The 19,513-nt window shown below is 42.9% G+C and overlaps 1 protein-coding gene across 1 annotated transcript in view; it reads right to left on the bottom strand.

Moving 5' to 3' along the window:
- Window positions 1-219: 219 nt before the first annotated feature.
- The window catches only part of MAOA (monoamine oxidase A), a 72,678-nt gene continuing 53,384 nt past the window's right edge, over window positions 220-19,513 (bottom strand). The window contains exons 6-15 of the mRNA XM_027091297.1: window positions 17,385-17,526; window positions 14,271-14,420; window positions 13,681-13,840; window positions 12,713-12,809; window positions 9,034-9,087; window positions 5,181-5,238; window positions 3,583-3,680; window positions 1,089-1,200; window positions 821-883; window positions 220-634 (exon numbers count right to left, since the gene is read on the bottom strand). Coding sequence (XP_026947098.1) covers window positions 488-634; window positions 821-883; window positions 1,089-1,200; window positions 3,583-3,680; window positions 5,181-5,238; window positions 9,034-9,087; window positions 12,713-12,809; window positions 13,681-13,840; window positions 14,271-14,420; window positions 17,385-17,526 — 1,081 coding nt within the window. The 3' untranslated portion in view covers window positions 220-487. The remainder of the gene's footprint in view (window positions 635-820; window positions 884-1,088; window positions 1,201-3,582; window positions 3,681-5,180; window positions 5,239-9,033; window positions 9,088-12,712; window positions 12,810-13,680; window positions 13,841-14,270; window positions 14,421-17,384; window positions 17,527-19,513) is intronic.

Raw genomic sequence — 19,513 nt, 5'->3', positions numbered from 1 at the left:
CACTGCTTTCCCTCTTCCAAAGTGGGAGCTGCTCACCTCAGGAAGCTGTGAGTCTCTGGGGTCTGGGCCTACACTTCACCCTTTGTTAAGGACTTCAAAGGACAGTCACAGGCTGGGCCTTAACCTACTCGGCCTCTACAGGGAGAAAGTTAAATGCTTCACTTCTGCGTTCATCAGACGTTTTGTGTTAAAGGGGAGAAAAACAGGACACAGAAATTGTTTCTTATGAGCATGTCAACTTTAACTTCTTGAAATTAAGAAATTGATCACAAGGTTATCTTCTACCAATCAATACGAGCTGGTCTATAGACAAATCACAAGATGGAGTTTGATCTTACAGAAATTAAGGAGGTGATACACTGAGATTAAACTGAGGGGTTAAATCAGTGCGCTTAAAAATGATCCGATGACACAGCCTTTCAATTTGTCAACATTTTGCTTTTGATGATGCTGGGAAAGAGTAAGCAGAAAGCATGAAGCTGAAACTTCAGCATCGGGTCAGCAGCCTGAATTTGCACGCCGCAAACCACAGGGCAGTTATCGATGTGGAAAATCCGACGATCTTCAGCAGGCCTGTCACGGAAGGCAGGTTCCTCTCCCAGAAGGTGTGGGTGATTTCTACAGCTGGAACATCCTGGATGAATGAACATAGATCTTTAGCAGAAAACTCTTACATGGACAAGGAGGGGCAAAACATATCTGTAAAATCAGTGCGTGGATCTGCCCTGGAGAGTGGCATCTACAATGACATCAGAGGCTAGAAGATGAGAGATTTTTACGTGCAATTCCTGGTCTATGCAGACGGAGCTGCCAAACTTACCTCTGATTCAGGTTCTTGGACCCATATGTCTTTCTTTGCCACCTTCCCCAAAGCGTTCAAGACCTGAAAGAAAGTGGCCATGGTATTATGGAATGAGGTTCTGTAGCTTCGACAGATTCAAGGCCCTGCTGGCCACAGATGAGCCTCGTGCGTGGAATGAGGGGCAGAGAAGTGGACATATAGACCATCAGTGGTAAGATCTGGAAAGACCAGATGCCAACTATGTTGCTGGACTCGGGAGGGAGGGTGACTAGGCTTCCTGTCTTACCTCTCTAGCTGCCCGTTCTCCGGCCTCTACTGCTCCTTCCATGTAACCGCTCCACTGTGTGGCCGTCTCCGTGCCAGCAAAGTAAATCCTGCCCACGGGCTGGCGGATCACCCTTCAAGGGAACAGAGAGGTCACACAGAGTTACCTGGGAAGGTGCTGAGGATCAATGAGCCAATCACTGCCCTCATCTACCCCGCAGAAGACAAGGAAACTCTCAGATTGTTTCCAAAACTCTCGTGCAACTCAGCCAAAGGTGAAAGGTTCCTCCTTGTTTCCTGGGCCTGCACCGAAGGATCTGAACTTTCAAGCCAGAGACAATCAGGCCGTCAGTTCGTCAATCACTAAAGGTGATGATGACCTTTTTCAAGCCAGCCAGAATTAGAAATATAAGAATGTGCATTAAGATCACACTCAGATCTATGTGCTGCATGTTTCCTGTTTGCAGCCCGTTCTGCTACCTACAGTCAGGGGTGAGTTCTTCATGAGATCACATCTGACTGCAGACCCCAGCCATGCAGATACTCCCAGGGTGCCGGGAGGAACCATGGTGGTGAGTGGGAAGACAGGGAGAGAAACTGATTTCTAGCAAAGGAAAGACCCGAAGGATTATATGTCTATCTCCTTAAAAAACAACCTCTGGTGGGCTTCCCTGGTGGCGCAGTGGTTGAGAGTCCGCCTGCCGATGCAGGGGACACGGGTTCGTGCCCTGGTCCGGGAAGATCCCACATGCCGCAGAGTGGCTGGGCCCGTGAGCCATGGCCGCTGAGCCTGCGCGTCCAGAGCCTGTGCTCCGCAACAGGAGAGGCCACAGCAGTGAGAGGTCCGCGCACCACAAAAAAAAAAAAAAAAAGAACAACCTCTGGGAGTTTGGGGTTATGTAGATACAAACTATTACATATAGAATGGATGGACGACAAGGTCCTACTGTATAGCACAGGGAACAACAGTATATTCAATGTCCTGGGATAAACCATAATGGAAAAGAATATAAAAAAGAATGCATATAAGTGCATAACTGAGTCACTTTGCTATACAGCAGAAATTAACACAACACTGTAAATCAACTATACTTCAATTAAAAAAAAAACTTCTGTACAGTTAGTTTCTATGGATTTATCTAGAGACTGCCTGAGGGTAGCAAAATGGGCCTTCTCTTATGAAGAGGTCCTAGTGAAGAGACCCACGGAAAGGTTGGGCTGAAGAGCAACTGTCACCTCCTACCTTGTCAGCTTTGACTCCTGCCACGTCTGCAGTCACTTTCATGAAATCTCCTAAACCGTTACCTCCGCCCCAAAGGCCTTCACCTCAACCCACTGTCACGCCTTTTTCCAACTCAGAAATCCTTAGCTTCAGCTATTCATGATCCTCATCCCATCTTCTAGACTCCAGAAGCACTCCAGTTCATCAATACAGTTATCGCTAACAAAGGCTATTCATTCTCAGCTTGAGATCTGACACAAATAGCCAATACTAACTGTCCTTTGGAAAAGGAATTGTAAAAAGCACCCAAGACCTAAGTAGATTTTCCCATGAATCATTTAATCTTTCATCAGATATTGATGACTTTCACTGAAATACTGCACAAGTCTAAAATGATTGATTCTGGCATAAACCTAAAATTGAACTAAAATCATTGCTTATTTAATAATTCAATCAAGAAAAAACAAACAAAAAGCTCATGTAAGGTAAGGGTTAACAAACCCTTCTTCCTTCTCTGTGGACACACGTGACCTTGAGTTAACCTTCTAGTTCTGTTCCTCTAGAAACCTGATGAAGGTATAATGCCATATATGTTGCCAGGCAGCACTGCCTGTGGTAAAAATGGCTCTCTTGCATCCCCACATTGGTAAATTGTATCTGGGATGGGAAACTGTCATGAATTGTAAATATCTGGGAAGAGTCTATAACTTTGGGCTTTCTTGAGTGTGGTACATCTTGTAACTGGGCATGTCCCTTGCGGGGACCCTGGACACTGCCTATGAGGCTGTTATAAGAGACCATGGCTCCTGTGACGCATGGGGCTTCTAAGCTAAGGTGAACTCTCCCATCTTGCACGCGTGTCAACTCCCCGTGAGTGAGGATGCTTCCCCGTGAAGAGGAATGTCTGATGCTGCTCTGCTGGCAAGACATGTTTAGCCCATGTCCTTCTATGTAGACTGCTGTCCAGGAGCCTAGAGTAGCTGTGCGAGACTAAATGTTTAGTTGAGCTCGAGAAGGCCCCTTGGAGGACACTGCAGCTTGCAGAATTCTCACACGTAGCGCCAACATCTGAAATCCTCACCAGTGCTCTATGATTATTTTATGTGCTGTCAGCTACTGTCCTATGTATGGACATACTTCTTTTCCTATGGACATCCAGAAATATACAAACTATCTGGGACATTAGAAATAAGAATGCTGATTGCTATTTTTTTAAATTCCCATTGAACTTTGCTTCTCTATTTCTAAGTTTGGCTCACGCCTTGTATCAACCGGTATAGCGTCTGGGTAGTACCTTCCGTACTGAGTCATGATACCCGGGGGGAAGTAGGCCGTGTAGCAGCCCCCGGAGTACTGCTCCTCACACCAGTTCTTCTCTTCATAGTGCACCGGCTGCAGTTAAATGGGGAGAAAATTTCAAAGGGAAGACAAAGCTGAAAGGCCACCAGTCAACAATAAAGGCTCTCATGTACTTTGCTTTAACAGAAAGTTTACATGAAAAAAAAAGCAGCACTGCTCCTGGGCTCTGCGACCACGTGTACTAGAATATTTAGTCGCCTTCTCACGGCCACCTCTTCCTGTCTCTCATTTACAGATTCAAGGCATGTGTATGTCTCCTTGTTAGGATCTGCACTGCTTAGGAATCTTGAGAGATGAATCTTCTCTACCTCCAGAAAGAGGGACTTTAAATGTGGGAAGTTAATAAAATATAAGGAAAGTATTCAAAGACGTTGGATAGCTACAGATGATTAAAATCCATGAGGATGAAGATTTTAAGTGTTCTGTGAGAAATAAAATTATAGTCTGTACCAAAAGAAAAGCAGCACCGTTTTTCTAACTTAAGGGGAAACACGACAGTACCAAGTAATGGCCTTTTGTGAGGTACCAACTGACAAAACGTGTATACTTTGACTTTCTCAACCTCTTGCCCAGGAGAGACGTGAAGTATTCCAATATCTGGAAGACAGGGCATCTCCATGCAGATTCTGAAGTCTTTAGGACCCCATCAACAATCAGGTTCTGGAAAGGTCTGCTCCAATCTCCGCATTCTCTAAATAACAGACTTTACTTCCCCATCTACCAAGGCATTACTGCCGGAAAAAAAGGGTGGGAGGGAGAAGGTAGAAGAAAAGCACAGTGTCTAAGAAAAAGGCTTTTTTCAGAACCCCTTCTCTCAGCTGGAAACGTGAAGGATGGGAATCCTGCTAAAAAGGGAACAATTAAAGATGAAAAATGTTTCCCAAGGGACATGAGAGAACCTTCTCTGATTTCCCTAACACATTCTGCAAGTTTATTCTTTGAACAGTTCAGAGATAATCCCCTGAAAGAGCCCCCAGCTATCTGGTAGGGCCTTTAAAAAGAATTTCCTTCTCATAATTGCTTTCAGTGGTGGATTGAAAGCACTGAAATTTCTAAATGAAGTGTGAATAGAGTCTTCAGATAGAAAAACAAATTAGTATGACTTTGACCTGGGCAGAGAGTCCAGATTCAGTCTATCTTATCAAGTATATACTACTGTGTCTTCACCAACAAATGACGATACAGCTGGGATTTTATTTTGCAGCAGTCATTTGACATTGACAAGAGGGCAGGGCCTCTGCTCTGGGAACTGATCTCAATCACTCTGGAGATAATACCTGTAGCTCCCGCCTCTCATTACAACTGGCTGCCAGTTATCCAGTGAACATTTAAACAGCCCAGGAAACTGCTGCATCAGAAATTGCATGCACTGACAGCAGCTTTTAATGGTGTTTTGTGATTGCTGAAGTTAAACCTCCAGTAAGCATATTCCTTCTCTTCATAACACTGTCAGGAAACCAGAATCCGCTTTGCTTTACCACTTAGAGCAAACAGAGCAGAACCTGCTAGGGATTAAAGCTGGGGATTTCTTACTTGTAAAGCTTCTTGGGATCCTAGCACTTTGGCGTACAGCTCACAGATTTTCCTCTTCCTATAAAAAAGAACCAAAAAATGTTAAGGAAGTAATGACTGATGAGTACAGAATAAACACAATGAGTTCCAGGGCTCTTGCCAATGAACTAGATTTATTAAGGGAAAAATGAAAATCAATGGCCTTCTTTATGAACAATTCCATAAATCTCTGCACTCAGATTAACTCTTTTCCTGAATACAGTCATGTGCTTTGAAGATGCAACAGAATTTTTCTTCTCTTTTACATTTTTGCCTCTTTCACTACCTAATACCATATCTATTCAGTTAAAATGGGGAAAATGAGATGAAATTCAGTTTTAGGAGTTGATTCTAAGTCACTTTTCTGGAATATGTAAAATTCTAAAATAATCTCTTTTACAAGTCTATAGTAAGTATGATGGTGCCTTTTAACTATCCTATATTTATGTTTTAAAGATCTATGAACATATAAAGCTCATTTAATCTTTTTTTTTTTTTGCGGCACCGCATGGCACGTGGGATCTTAGTTCCCCAACCAGGGATCGAACTGCACCCCCTGCCGTGGAACTGCAGAGTCTTAACCACTGGACTGCCAGGGAAGTCCCCATCTTTTTTTTTTTTTTTTTTTTTTTTGTGGTACGTGGGTCTCTCACTGTTGTGGCCTCTCCCGTTGCCGAGCACAGGCTCCGGACGCGCAGGCCCAGCGGCCATGGCTCACGGGCCTAGCTGCTCCGCAGCATGTGGGATCTTCCCGGACCAGGGCACGAACCTGTGTCCCCTGCATCGGCAGGCAGACTCTCAACCACTGTGCCACCAGGGAAGCCCCCAATAAAACTTTTTAAAATAGTGCTCCAAAATATTTTTTACAGGCTAATAAGCAACTGTAAAAAAATATGGCAAAGGGTTTAATTCAAATCTGTAAGACAAGCATTAGAAGCTAAAGAGACAAAAGGCAAAACAATGTTGAGCTCGGAAGAAAGGGGGGAAGGGAAGGTTATAGTTATTAGTAATAAACAGATTTTAAAAGACGCCAATTTTGGAATTCCCTGGAGGTCCAGTGGTTAGGACTCTGCACTTTCACTGCAGGGGGCCCGGGTTTGATCCCTGGTCAGGGAACTAAGATCCCGCAAGCCGTGCAGCACATCCAAAAAAAAAGATGCCAATTTAATGTTGCCAAGTTATATTAGAAAATATTTTTTAAATGTGTCCCCAATCTCTCTGAATAATGTGAGACAAAATGTAACTTTATAAATTTATCCAAATGCTCACACTTACACCATTTATACAGCTCCTTCAAGGAGCTGTTCATACTACAGATCAATAATGATAAAGGAAAGGCAGAACTGGAAGAAGTCTCAAGACTACTGTCCACCTGACTGTCTCTCTCTGTCTAATCCAAGCCCCTCATTTCAGACATGAGGAGGCTGAGGCTCAGTGCACGGAAGAGACTGGCTCAACATCACTCAGCTAATTAATGGCAGGTCGAGGGTCTACTCTCCTGAGCATCCCTCCTATAGTAAGTGCTCAATAAAAACTTACTGAATCAAAATCCATCCTCAGCCAAGTATGGTACCATCTTTCCTATGCTACGATAAGATAGGTGACTGATTCTTACCTACTTCACATGAGTGTTATAAGAAATAATTCTGACATTTTGAGTCAATTAGAAAACAAAAGTATTGACAATCATTATTCTGAAAAACTTAATAATGCTTCACTTATTTTCAGTATATAAAAAATAATAAAATCTTTGTTAAAAGAGTGAACCTTAAAATCTAATCAACCTACTTCGTAGGCAATTTTTCATTCATGAACAATAAACTAGTAATAATAGAAATATAAGTCATTATTTACTATACTTCACATTATTAAATGAGTCAAGGATTAGCTCATACAAACACATCAGGAAATTATCTTCTCCATCCCTTCCTCCCATTAATATAAAAATTTTTTAGAAAAGTTATATAAGATAAGGATGTTGGAGCAATGCACTGATTGATTAGCTGGACTCTAAAAATAACACAACATACTTTACTATTTTTTTTAAATTAATTAATTAATTAATTAATTATTGGCTGCGTTGGGTCTTCATTGCTGCGCGAGGGCTTTCTCTAGTCGCAGCGAGCAGGGGCTACTCTTCGTTGCAGTGCACGGGCTTCTCATTGCGGTGGCTTCTCTTGTTGCAGAGCACAGGCTCCAGGCGCACGGGCTTCAGTAGTTGCAGCACGCGGGCTCAGTAGCTGTGACTTGTGGGCTCTAGAGCGCAGGCTCAGTAGTTGTGGCGCACGGGCTTAGCTGCTCCGCGGCGTGTGGGATCTTCCCAGACCAGGGCTTGAACCCGTGTCCCCTGCATTGGCAGGCAGATTCTTAACCACTGCGCCACCAGGGAAGTCCCAACAGAGCATACTTTAAATGATGGCCAAAAGAGGTCATTGTGCAAGTTGAATTTACCCACTGGTTTCTAAATCTGGCTGCTCATCATAATCACTCAAAAAGCTTGTTAAAAAATACAAGTACTCGGGCCCCACCCCTAACCTACCAAATCATGATCTACCAGCCTCAGAAAAATTTTCCAAACATTCTTTGGGAAATGTTGATGCAGTTGGTCCTGAGAACCATTACTTTAGTCAATGACATTCGGAGTTTTAAGGGTTTTTGCCTTATAAAAATTTTGAGAAGTTTAGCCACTATGTGGAATCATAACCAAATGTCTACATCCAGGCTGGTATTTATTTTACTATTAATAAGGAGGGAATGCAGGAAATCCAAAAGAAAATGTCAAGCTTAGTGTGACGTAATGAAAAAAAGCACACATTCGATGCTATTTTTGACTCTGTCAGAAGCTAGCGGTGGAGCCTTGAACAAATCATTCCCCATCACTGGACCCCCAAATTCTTCCTCTATTGAGTGAGTAGGCGAACAACAAAAGGGTTCCCCCTTCCTGACATCAAATCTCACGGCTGCTCAAATAAACAAATCCGTGTGCAAACGTGGGAACTTCTGCGGCCTTTCTCTGACTTGCAAAGTCATCAAAGTAGCTCTCAAAGCAAGGGCTGCTAGTGGATTTGCTGCTTAATTTTTAAATCGAATGCAGAGAGAAGTATACATTTGCCTGCGTATTGGTCTTCTTCAAAAGCTAACAAAGGATTTAGGGTTACCCTAAAGAAGGGAAGCCCAGAAATGTCCAGAGGCAGCCCCCCAACAGCCTAATGAGTGTTTCCAGGTAAGAGTTCCAGGTAAGATTTTACTTGAACAAAGGATTCCAGTGCAAAACAAAGCAAAACGAATACAACAAAACAGAAAGAGAGAAAGGGAGAAAAAAAGAAAAAAGCCATTGTCCTAAAATAATTGTTTTCTACTGGGAAGCTCTTGGGAGAAGGGAACATCAGAGCTGTACCCCAGATAATCAAAGGAGCATACTTTTATGTATACAAGTTGGAATAGGTTGGAAGACCCATGTATAGATTTGCTTTTCAGAAAAAGTACATGTCAGAGAAACTTGGAGAAAGACTAATGGTCTGGCAAGGTGATTGGGACTTGTCCTTTTAAGCTTTATTCACAGCTAACTTTTTAAAATGATTTTTCTCCATCCATTTACTGGGAAAGCCTACCTCTCAACCACTGTAAAATGAACACAAAGATGTGACACTAAATTGATACAGGCATATGGGCAAGGACTGAGTCAAGGGGGCGTAGTGAAATACAAAAAGGTTGATTTGTTGAGATTTTGAGATTAATGAATTATTGCATTTTTCGTAATGCTGTTATCCTGTTGTTAGTGCAACAAGCACAATATAAAGCTAACCTTTTATACGTTTCAGGTGTAAATACTTACCTTAGTTCTTTATGGACTTTAGCAAGGCGGTCAGCTTTTCGAGCAAGGATGAAGCTGGAGAGAGAGGTTACATTTGAACGATTAGGCGACAGTGGTTTATCTTAAGAGTTGTCTCTTTAAAGTGTTCTTGCCTCCACCTACTCAGCATTAATAAACTCTCCCACACCCTCCCATTATTTCCCTCTACTAGAGCAAATGCCAGACTGTCTTCATCTGCCTCTCTGTCCTCCCTGCTAGGCTGTGGGATCCTAAACAACAGGTCACCTCCTACTCAATATTTTACCCCCAAAGTTTAGCACAGTCCTTGGCATACAGTAGGAAATGAACTGTCAGATGAATTAATGTTGCTTTAAATGATTATCCTGGTAATGACTGTTGCTGTCTGCCAAGTACTTGATAAAAGCTGGAAAAACAAATATCAATAAGTGCTTGTTGGGAATTCCCTGGCGGTCCAGTGGTGAGGACTCTGTGCCTCCACTGCAGGGGGCACGGGTTCGATCCTTGGTCGGGGAGCAATGAGATCCCGTATGCCACGAGGCGTGGCCAAAAAAAAAAAAGTGCCTGTAGTGGCTGCCATGGTGGGCCACCCAGATCCCTCTTCAGGACCAAATGCTCATTACCCTCAGCTCACAACCAAACCCCTCCCTAGCAATTGCACTCTGTAGCAGAGAACTGCCTGGTGCAAGGTCCCATCCCTTCCCAGAATGACTGGCTCCGGAGTGTGGTGGGTACCAAAGCCCACCCCCTCGTCTCAGTGCAGACACCTCTGGAGGGCCATCCCCGCTCCAGAGTTTCCCAAGGGATGGCTTTGGCCTCTGTTGGGGCAACACCGGAGCCCAGCCTCTCCCTCTGCTCAATCCTGATTCCTTCCCTTCCCCCCAGGTAGTGGTCCCCATAGCAGTTCCTGAAGAACCTCCTGCACCCAAATCTCCATCTCGGAGTTGGCTTCCTGGAAAACTGGCCTAGCATAGTCCTCAAATTCAGTGGCTCAGTAAAACTCAGTTATAATCTCTCTGCTTCCCTTTAATCAAATAGATTCTATTTATTATACTGATATTACTAATTGCATGTATATTTTAAAGAATTGAATTGTGACAAGAAATCCTTAGTTATGCTATTATTAGAAAGCTTTCAAAAAATCCAAATGAGCTAAAGGACAATGAAATTATTTCTCCATTGAAAAAAAGTTTTAAAATTGTATTTTTTTGTTCTAGACCGAAAAGACAAGTAGATCGAGATTGAAAATGTGAGGGCTGAAAACAGGCATTTCATCCTCTCCCTCAAGCCCCCCTCCCAATTAAACTGTTCTTCAATTTGATTGGCAATTCCTTTAGAGTTGTTATTCGAGATCATTCTGCGAAGCAAAGATACAAAGCTGTGGACTGGTTAAGAAATTTGAACCATTGAACTTCTGGGGACATAGTCATGATTTTGGTTGATTTAACTAACACTTTATGTCGTGGCTTGCTGGTAATGATTTTAGTTAAATTTTAGGTTTCTGCAAGAATCAATCATTTTAGACTTATGCAGTATTTCAGTGAAAATCACCAACATCTGATAAAAGATTAAATGATTTATCTGAAAACCCTTTTAGATCTTGGGTGCTTTTTACAATTCCCTTTTCTAGTGGGAAGCAGCCGCATGGCACAGGGAGATCAGCTCGGTACTTTGTGACAGCCTGGAGGGGCGGGATAGGGAGGGTGGGAGGGAGGGAGACACAAGAGGGAGGAGATATGGGAAAATATGTATATGTATGACTGATTCACATTGTTATAAAGCAGAAACTAACACACCATTGTAAAGCAATTATACCCCAATAAAGATGTTAAAAAAAAATAAAGGGCAGTTAGGTTTGGCTATATCTGTCAAATCTCAAGTCATGAATGAAATAACCTCTTTGATCTAATTGTAACAACGGACAACTATCATTGAACTTCCTTTGGTGTTTTATTGGAGAAATTAAACATCCTGGCTTTGGGTTGGGAACATTTCACAGCTCTAAAGTACAAGGTCCTTTCTAGTTTCCAAAAGGCACTAGTTATCACAAACAGTGCTGGGCAATTATACCACCCCTTGTCTTCAAGGCTTTCATTGCCTAGAGCAAAGAGCAGGGTAGAGGCAATATAGCTTCAAGGCAAGAACAGGGTGGAAGCGATTGTCCAGATAAAACAGATCAGAGTATCACTTTCTAGGAGCTGCCTAAATAAGCCCATTACCATCTAGAAGGCTTCTGCAATACGTGTCCTTGTTAAAAAACGTAAAGAAATGCCGGAAGAGCAGATGCCGCAATATTTAATACCCAGGGCAAGAAGAACATCAATATTCTTTCATCTACAGTTGGATTGATCTTGACCGACAAGTCTCCTGAAACCTCTACCTCAACCTCCTGCATTTTTTTGGCACATAGAAGGCGACGGCAAACTGCCCAAACAATCTATGTATTTTCTTGCCCAGGGGGGTCAGAGATGAACAGGGTGCAATGTTCCTATAGTCTTTACATTGTGAGCACCTGCCCTTACCAGGGAGGCTGGTGCCATTTCTTATATTTTACAGCCAGAGAAGTGGTTATAAAATGTCTTGTTGGCAGTCCAGTAGCATAGCCTTTTTCTAAGTCCCTAGGGTCATGGGTCTGCTCCTCTTGATTTTGTAATTTCCCTTCGGTGATGCAATGCACATGAGCTCAACTCTCCTCGGGGTGAAGGGGAAAACCACTGGTTTCTAAAGTCACTGACTGCTATAGAAGCTGTGCTCTTTTATTGCAATGTGGTAGAATAAATAGCCCTTTTGCTTGTATTGCTTTGAGGAGGAATAAAAGACATGGCAACTGGGAGGCTACGGCACTCCTTAGAAATCTCTTTGTGGGAGCTCCGATTCCCTCTCTGGACCCCTAGTCTCCAGAGGGCAGAGCAGCTGTGTGAGGGGATGGTAGGAGAGAAAAAGAGCTCTCCTCTTCCAGACACAGAACCTTGCCCTGGACCATCCCTGGTGAAGTAGCCATAGAGTGACCTACTGGAAAAAGTGCCCTACGCTCAAGGCCTGGTTCTCCTTTGAACTGCACTTCCTCATTAGTCATCCATCTTATCTCCCAGGGTAATAATTAACATATTTTTCTTCACTTTCTTTTTTTTTTTCTTTGGGCTGTGCCACACAGCTTGTGGGATCTTAGTTCCTCGACCAGGGATCGAATCCGGGCCCCCGGCGGCAAAAGCGCGGAGTCCTAACCACTGGACCACCAGGGAATTCCAACAATTAACATATTGACACTTGCTAGGTAGTGATGTCTAGAATGGAGAAAGGAATAAAGCCCAGAAAACATAACTTTGGAAGGTTTTACAGGATAAAACAGTTCTCATTCCAGAATGGTTGTCAACATCCTGTAGGCAAGGTGGTCTACCATCCCGCCTGTCTAGCTGCGTTTTTTTCTCTGTCCTCCACGTGTAAGTTTATGGGGGAAAGAAACATATGGGCACAAGTTCAAAGTGGTGTTAATTTTAGTAAAGTTTCTCAGTGTTCTTGTGCCACATACTCTAATATTTTCATACATGGAAACATGACATAAATTGTCTGTAGGGTTATTTAGCATTGCTTGAGCTCTAGTGCAAAACAACATGTTCTGCCAGCACACACACCGATACATCAACAGAGCTTGAAAAATGCAGAACACCCAGCTCTAACTTACCCCATGATGGCGGGCAGCGATCCATCTGGCTTGGTGTCATCCAGGGTTATTGAAATCGGAGCTTCCTCGTCTTCGATGATCATACAGCCACAGTAATCTTAACCAGAAGAAAATCAATAGGAGATTGAGTAACCTCACCAGAGATTTAAGAGGGATATATATATATATATATATAACTCTTTTGCTAAGAGGAAGGCAAATCTTAAACTATTGGTCTTTGCCCCAACTCTAGAAGTTATTTACTATTAAATACACACACTGACTATACAAGGATGTTTGGTTGGTCACCCAGACACATTAGAAAATGACCCATCTCGGTGACCTTTACATAAAGGTCAGGTATGATCAGTGCATGAGTAAAATGAAGATGGCCCTGGAGTCCTGGAATACATGGGAAAGAGGGGGGTGTGTTAGAGGGAATCACCCCTGTGAAACCATGGAAGAAGTGGCAGGAAGGAATCCTTTGAGTGTGAGCTGAAGGCTTAGCAACAACAGACACCATATCTGCCCAGACTCTGCCTCATTTTATCCTCACAACACCCCAACAGCAGGTCTAATTACCATTTTACACAGAGGCTGAGGCTGAGAGAGGTGAAGTGTCATTTGAGGCCTCACAGCTAGTAAGCAAGTGGAGCCCAGGGATGTGTAACTTCAAAGGAGTGCTCTTTCCGTGGTGCTCCTTTGTCTCTGCTCATGAAGAGTAAGGGGTGAGACATATGCCAGGGGTCTGGGCAATGTGGTCCCGCGACCAGAGGGACCTCTTCCTTCCCCCCCACTGCCAGCAAGCGCTCTTGGGGTCATTTTGTGTTGCCCGGGGCTATGAGGAGTGGACAGACTGAGATTTCTGATCCTTTCTCTACCAGCTGGAAACACTTATCTTTTTTTCTGTTCAGTGTGTAGCATAAAATGTTCCTAAAAGAGCATGGTCTTTGCTTAATACAATTTAAGTATGAATAAGTGCAACCTACCCTTTTTCTTCCAAAAGGCCTCCTTGTAATACATCATGCACTTAATGATAGCCCCCATTGGAAGACGCTGAATTAACTGGTTTCTCTCTGAAGGAAGCTCTGGTCTGAAGTGTATCTTGGCAGTCAAAGTTGGAGGGACGGCACTAATTACGTATCGGCACTAAAACACACAGACACAAGATACCATCTCAAACCTGAGTCGCAGTCTTTGCAGGGAGCGTGAAACATCACATTTACCATTTCGAATGACAGTAAGCGGTAACAATGTACAGTATGAGGCCACTGTGAGGCAACAAAACAGAATAAGGCAGTCGACCAAGTCTGGTAATTTGGAAGACCGAGTCAGAAATATGCCAGCATTAATTACGCCATTGCTTGGATTATATTTAGTTAGAAGCTACAGAAGACAGGAGACCTATTTAATATAAGTTTCTCTTTTTTTTTCCGGCCTTGATGTGCGGCATGCAGGATCTTAGTTCCCCCACCAGGGATCGAACCTGTGCCCCCTGCTGTGCAAGCGGGGAGTCCTAACTAATGGACCACCAGGGAAGTCCCATAATATACGCTCTTTTTTGACGAAACTGAATTACCTCATAAAGTTGATGATTCAATGTCTCTATCATGATGTTGTCACCTGACTGGTCAACATAGGTGACAGGACACCTCAGTTTCACTCTGTCCCCGAGGAGGTGCATTATCCGCTCGCTTACTTGACCAGATCCACCTACAAACTTCCGTTCCTACAGGAGAAGGCAGGCAGGAAAGGAAATGTTATAAAAGCCCAAGGAAGGAAGAGCATATTTACCACTGACCAGAAACCTCCAGAAAGTCACAGGCCATACCTCCACCCTCTGCACCCTTAACTATTGGAAGAACTCATTAGGACAGAGGCAGTCTACCAAGATACCTCAATCATCATGCTCTACACAGCGTCTGGTGACGAAAAGCTGTTACCAGCTTATAAAATCACAGAATGGTGGGGGAGGGATAAATTGGGAGATAGGGATTGACACATACACACTACTATATATAAAATAGATAACTAATAAGGGCCTACTGTATAGCACAGGGAACTCTACTCAATACTCTGTAATGGCCTATGTGGGAAAAGAACCTATAAAAGAGTGGACATATGCATATGTATAACTGATTCACTTTGCTGTACACGTGAAACTAACACAACATTGCAAGTCAACTATACCCCAATAAAAATTTAAAATAAAATCACGGAATCAGAAGGAAGGTTCCCCTATACCACTGGCACCTTGACCGAATGCAAATAACAGCAAGTGCGTGGGCTTCAAGTGCCCAAGAGTGCAGTGCATGGAGGGAACCCTGGGACAGGGAGGATGCTGCACTTCTCCCAGGGGATGCGGTTTCTTTTTTTTTTTTGATATTTTAAATAATTTAATAGTGAAAAAGTAAAATATATAAACCACTTATAAGGTATAATCTTAATGAGGAAATACATTAAAATGTTAACAGTAGACGGGGTGAGATTATGTGTGAAGCTTTTGTCTTTATTCTTTATGTTCCAAGTATAAACACAAACTATAATGACCTTCTCTTTGCTAAAAATTGTTCAACTCAAGACAACAACCCTTGATTGATCTCCTTCAATGGGCAAGGCCCTGGCATTAGGCTCATTAGAAGACACAAACAATATAGCAGACATGAAGTTGCGTGATTTTTGGAACCAAAAAGGCCCACATGTGACCCAGCAGCCGATGGGTAGGGGGGCCTTGGCTTCATAGTCTGTACGGGAATCTAAACTTTCAGAAGGTTTCTTTTTTTTTAATTAATTATTTTTTTTCCAGTTTCACTGAGATGGGGATGCGGTTTCTAACTCCCCTCGGTTTCTTAAAGTCCCAGCCCAGGGTTGTCTAGGCAGAACAGGCTCATGGTGCTCTCAAGGATCACCTGGTCATCACCCAATGATGTTCTAAGAATCCAAACCTCAGCTCTTGAGAAATTTTTGCCAAAATGCCTGGAAGTTTCACTGCGGGGTCCGAAGGGTGAAGACTAAGCATCTGCCTATTCCTCCAGACATTGTGAAATAGTTCCCCTGAGCAGCTCTGTAAGACCACAAGTGCTCTGCCCTACTGCCATCTGCTACACTCACCATGGTCATGCTTCCAGCTTAATCTAAGGTCAGTCCTTAATACAGTGCATTTTGTAAGAACCGGGGGGAATGTTTTTAGCCTGCTGTAGAAGATTCTTTGAATGGTTACAAATACATGTAGGTAGACTGAAGAACAGCCCAACATTTGACAATCACCTTCTAGAAAGCCTGTGTCAGCAGCCACAGAATGATTCTTACACTTGAATAACTGGCTATTGTTCTAATGACACAACCACAGTTCTTTATAAAAATATTCCCAAAGCAGTTTAGCCCTAAATTCATGATCCATCCTTCCTCACAAAACTGGGACCATTTAATTTATAATGTGACTTCTGTTTTCCAAGAGTTACTTTGAATGTTAGTATAGTGGAAAGACCATGAACTATTTCCATTTGTGTTCACTATCCACTCCTTCGCGTCTAGTATTTCTGGAACTAAACTATTAAAGGATAAGTCTAAGTTCTTTGTAAAGATACTGTGATAATGGTCTGAGATTCATAATGTGAACTGTGCCCTCCAAAAGGTCATGTGGAGTTTGCCTAGAAGTATCTTGGCTCCCCTGAATGAGGGATGTAAATATAAAATACGAGTCACGATACCTCAGAAAGTAAAATATAGGTTAAAAAGAGTAATGTGGGATTTCTAAGTGTAAAGACACTTAAAAAATGCAACTGCCTTAAGTTTGCTAAAGCTAAGGGTCAAATGGGCAATAACTCTTGGGACCACAACAACAACTTGGGGACTTCTGGAGATCTCCCAAGGAGAGGAACATTTCACTCAGTTGACAAGGACTCTACACCTCACACTATGAAACAGAACATAAGTTAGAAGTAAACTGATCCTAATTAAACCTTAGCCCATCGAGGCATAACATTCCTAGAAAAGAGATATCCATTTTCTTCCGATAAAGGATAGCCTTGAAACAAAGAATCTCAGAATCTGGAAAATCAGGGAATTAAGATTCTGGTTTCACCACTGGTTTGCTGTGTGTCCAGCCAGTGAGTCAAATGAGTTCATTCATCAGTAATGGAAGTAGTATGGAAGCTGGGCAAATGCTAGTGGGCAGCAAAAATTTAGAAGCCAAAATGTAGAATTTACTATTGAAAGAGTAACCAATAAATCACTTGAATTAGAAGAAAGAATAGTCACTTCCATTCTATAACAGTTAACATAAAATAATAACTCCGAGACACAGAAGGGGACAAAAAGCCTCATGTCTGGAACAGAGATGACTTGAAGTACAATTTTACAAGTACTAGAAATTTTTGGAAATAAGTTGATTTTAGTAATTTAGCTCCTCCTACATAAATAGTCTAATTTTACCTACTTCCAAAAGGAAGGAACTGAATTCCTCAAACCTAATTAATTCAAAATGAAACATTCTTTAGTTGTGAACTTATTTTCAGGAACAAGAAAAGGAAATGAGAAATTTTGTTTTCAGAAAAGTTTTTTGGAGATCGTTTCAAAAATCCATGTTTCAAATTCACTCATGTTTCAAAATATAGAAGCAAGTATTAAGGTACTGCACTCGATGAGGGCAAAATCACAAATGAAGTTTAGTGTGAGAATGGACACTCCATACCTGGCCCCCATTGGTAATGGAGAATATCCGAGTGGTGCCTCCACACTGCTTCACATACCACAAGAACCACAGGGCGGACACCTCGTGGGGTTCAGAGGTCACATTGATATTCACAAAGAGAGATGCAAACTGCCTAGCAGTCCTGGTCACAGAACAAGAGCGGAAGTCAGGCGTAAATACGTACATGCTTCACAGGACATTACCTTTTTAAAACACAATTTAGCATGGCTGGAAAACAGTTCTATTGCTTTTGAAAAAAAACAACTCATGGACTCAATTTCTGAAGGAATGCAGATTTTAACTCTTGGGGAAAATAAACTTTTCCCTTACTTTTAGGAAATTATGGGTTAGTCCAAACATGCTAATCCCAATGCAATCTAAAGGGTTAATATGCTTGTCAGAGTTCATTAAGGATATTGTCTGCATTTATTTGAACAAACTTTCTCTCCTTAACACCACCCCCTGCTCCCACCCTGGTCCAGGCTACCACTGTCCCTCACCTGGCTTAAAACAATGGCGGCTGCTCCTGGGCCCTCATGATCCTTCTCTACATTACAGCCAATTAAGTCTTTTAACAGTCCAAAACTTAAAAAACAAACAAACAAATAAAACCCCACTCTGCTTAAAATCCTTCAGTGACATTCACAGCAAAAGTCAAAAGTCTTGAATATGGCCAATATATCTTGCACCATCAGCCTGTCAACGAGTTCTCCAAACTCTCATTCCATCACTTCCTCATGGCATCTTTATGATCCAGGTATACTCTCCATTCATTGCTAAAACGTGTCAATCTCCCCATCTCAGGGCCTTCAGAAGCTGTTCCCTGTTCCCTATACTGGGGTGGGGGAGCATTTCCCACACTATCCAACCTTCACATTTCCCGCCATTATCTGTGGCTAATAACTGGAAAATACCATGCCTCAACCATTTATCCTTCCATCCATCCCATCATTCAGGATTCATTCCTGAAAGAAACCATCCCTCCCCTTCCTTATTTTTCCCCATCTACTAAGGCTCGCTACTGGAACATCATCCCCGCCACTAACCCTATCTCCTGTCTCCTCCATCCACTATGGCTTATTCCTGAAAGATACCATTCACTACATCATCCATCTTTCCTGTCTTCCCCCATCACTGTGGCTCACCCCTGTGAGATACCAATACCCCACACCATCTATTGGTCCTGTTTTATCCAATTCATTATGACTCATTTCTGGAACATATATCCTCCCCATACCCACATGTCCGATCTCCACTCATCCACTGTGCTCATTTGTGGAAGATATATGATCCCCCAACACCATCCATCCTTCAGTCCTGTATCCCCCATCAATTGGCTCATTCCTTTAAGATACCATTCACTCTTCCTGTCTCTCTCAATAACTGATACATCATTGGAGGAAAGCATCCCCCTCGCCATCTATCCTTCCTGACAGTCCCCCACCATTAATTGCAGGTCATTCCTGGAAGATACCATCCTCCTACATCATCCATCTTTCCTGTATCCCCCATACACTGTGATTCATTCCTGGAAGATACCATTCTTCACACCCAGCATGCACCAACCTGTCCCCCACCCCCATCCACAGTGGCTCATTCCTGAAAGATACCATCCCCCACATCACTCATCTATCGTGTGTACAGCCCATCCAGTATGGCTCATCCCTTCCTGATACCTTGCACCCAGAACATTCACCCTACCTGTCTCCTCTCACAATCACTGTGGTTCATGCCTCATGATACCACCCTTTCACACCATCCACTCTTCCTGTAGCATTCCCCCACCAAGTGCTGTGGTTCCTTCCTGGAAGATGCCATCACTCCAATGGCTTCCTGTCTCCTAACCACTGTATCTCATCTTGGAAGATACCAGTTCCCTCACTATATTACTCCTGCGATATCCCCCATCATTGTGGCTCATTCCTGGAAGATACCATCTCCTCACACAACCATACCATCTAATCTTCCTGTAGACACCCCCCCCCCCACATAACTGGTGCATTCCTGGAAGATGCCACCCTTCCCCCACAAACACACACCACTCATCATTCCTGTCTCCCCTCATGCACTGTGGTTAATTCCTGGGAGATACCATATCCTCACTCCATCCACTATTCCTGTCTCTCCCA

Source organism: Aethalodelphis obliquidens, unplaced genomic scaffold, assembly GCF_003676395.1.
Source record: "Aethalodelphis obliquidens isolate GAN/ISIS:26980383/991018 unplaced genomic scaffold, ASM367639v1 scaffold71, whole genome shotgun sequence".
Lineage (NCBI taxonomy): Eukaryota > Metazoa > Chordata > Mammalia > Artiodactyla > Delphinidae > Aethalodelphis > Aethalodelphis obliquidens.
This window is presented reverse-complemented; position numbering and strand designations above follow the sequence as displayed.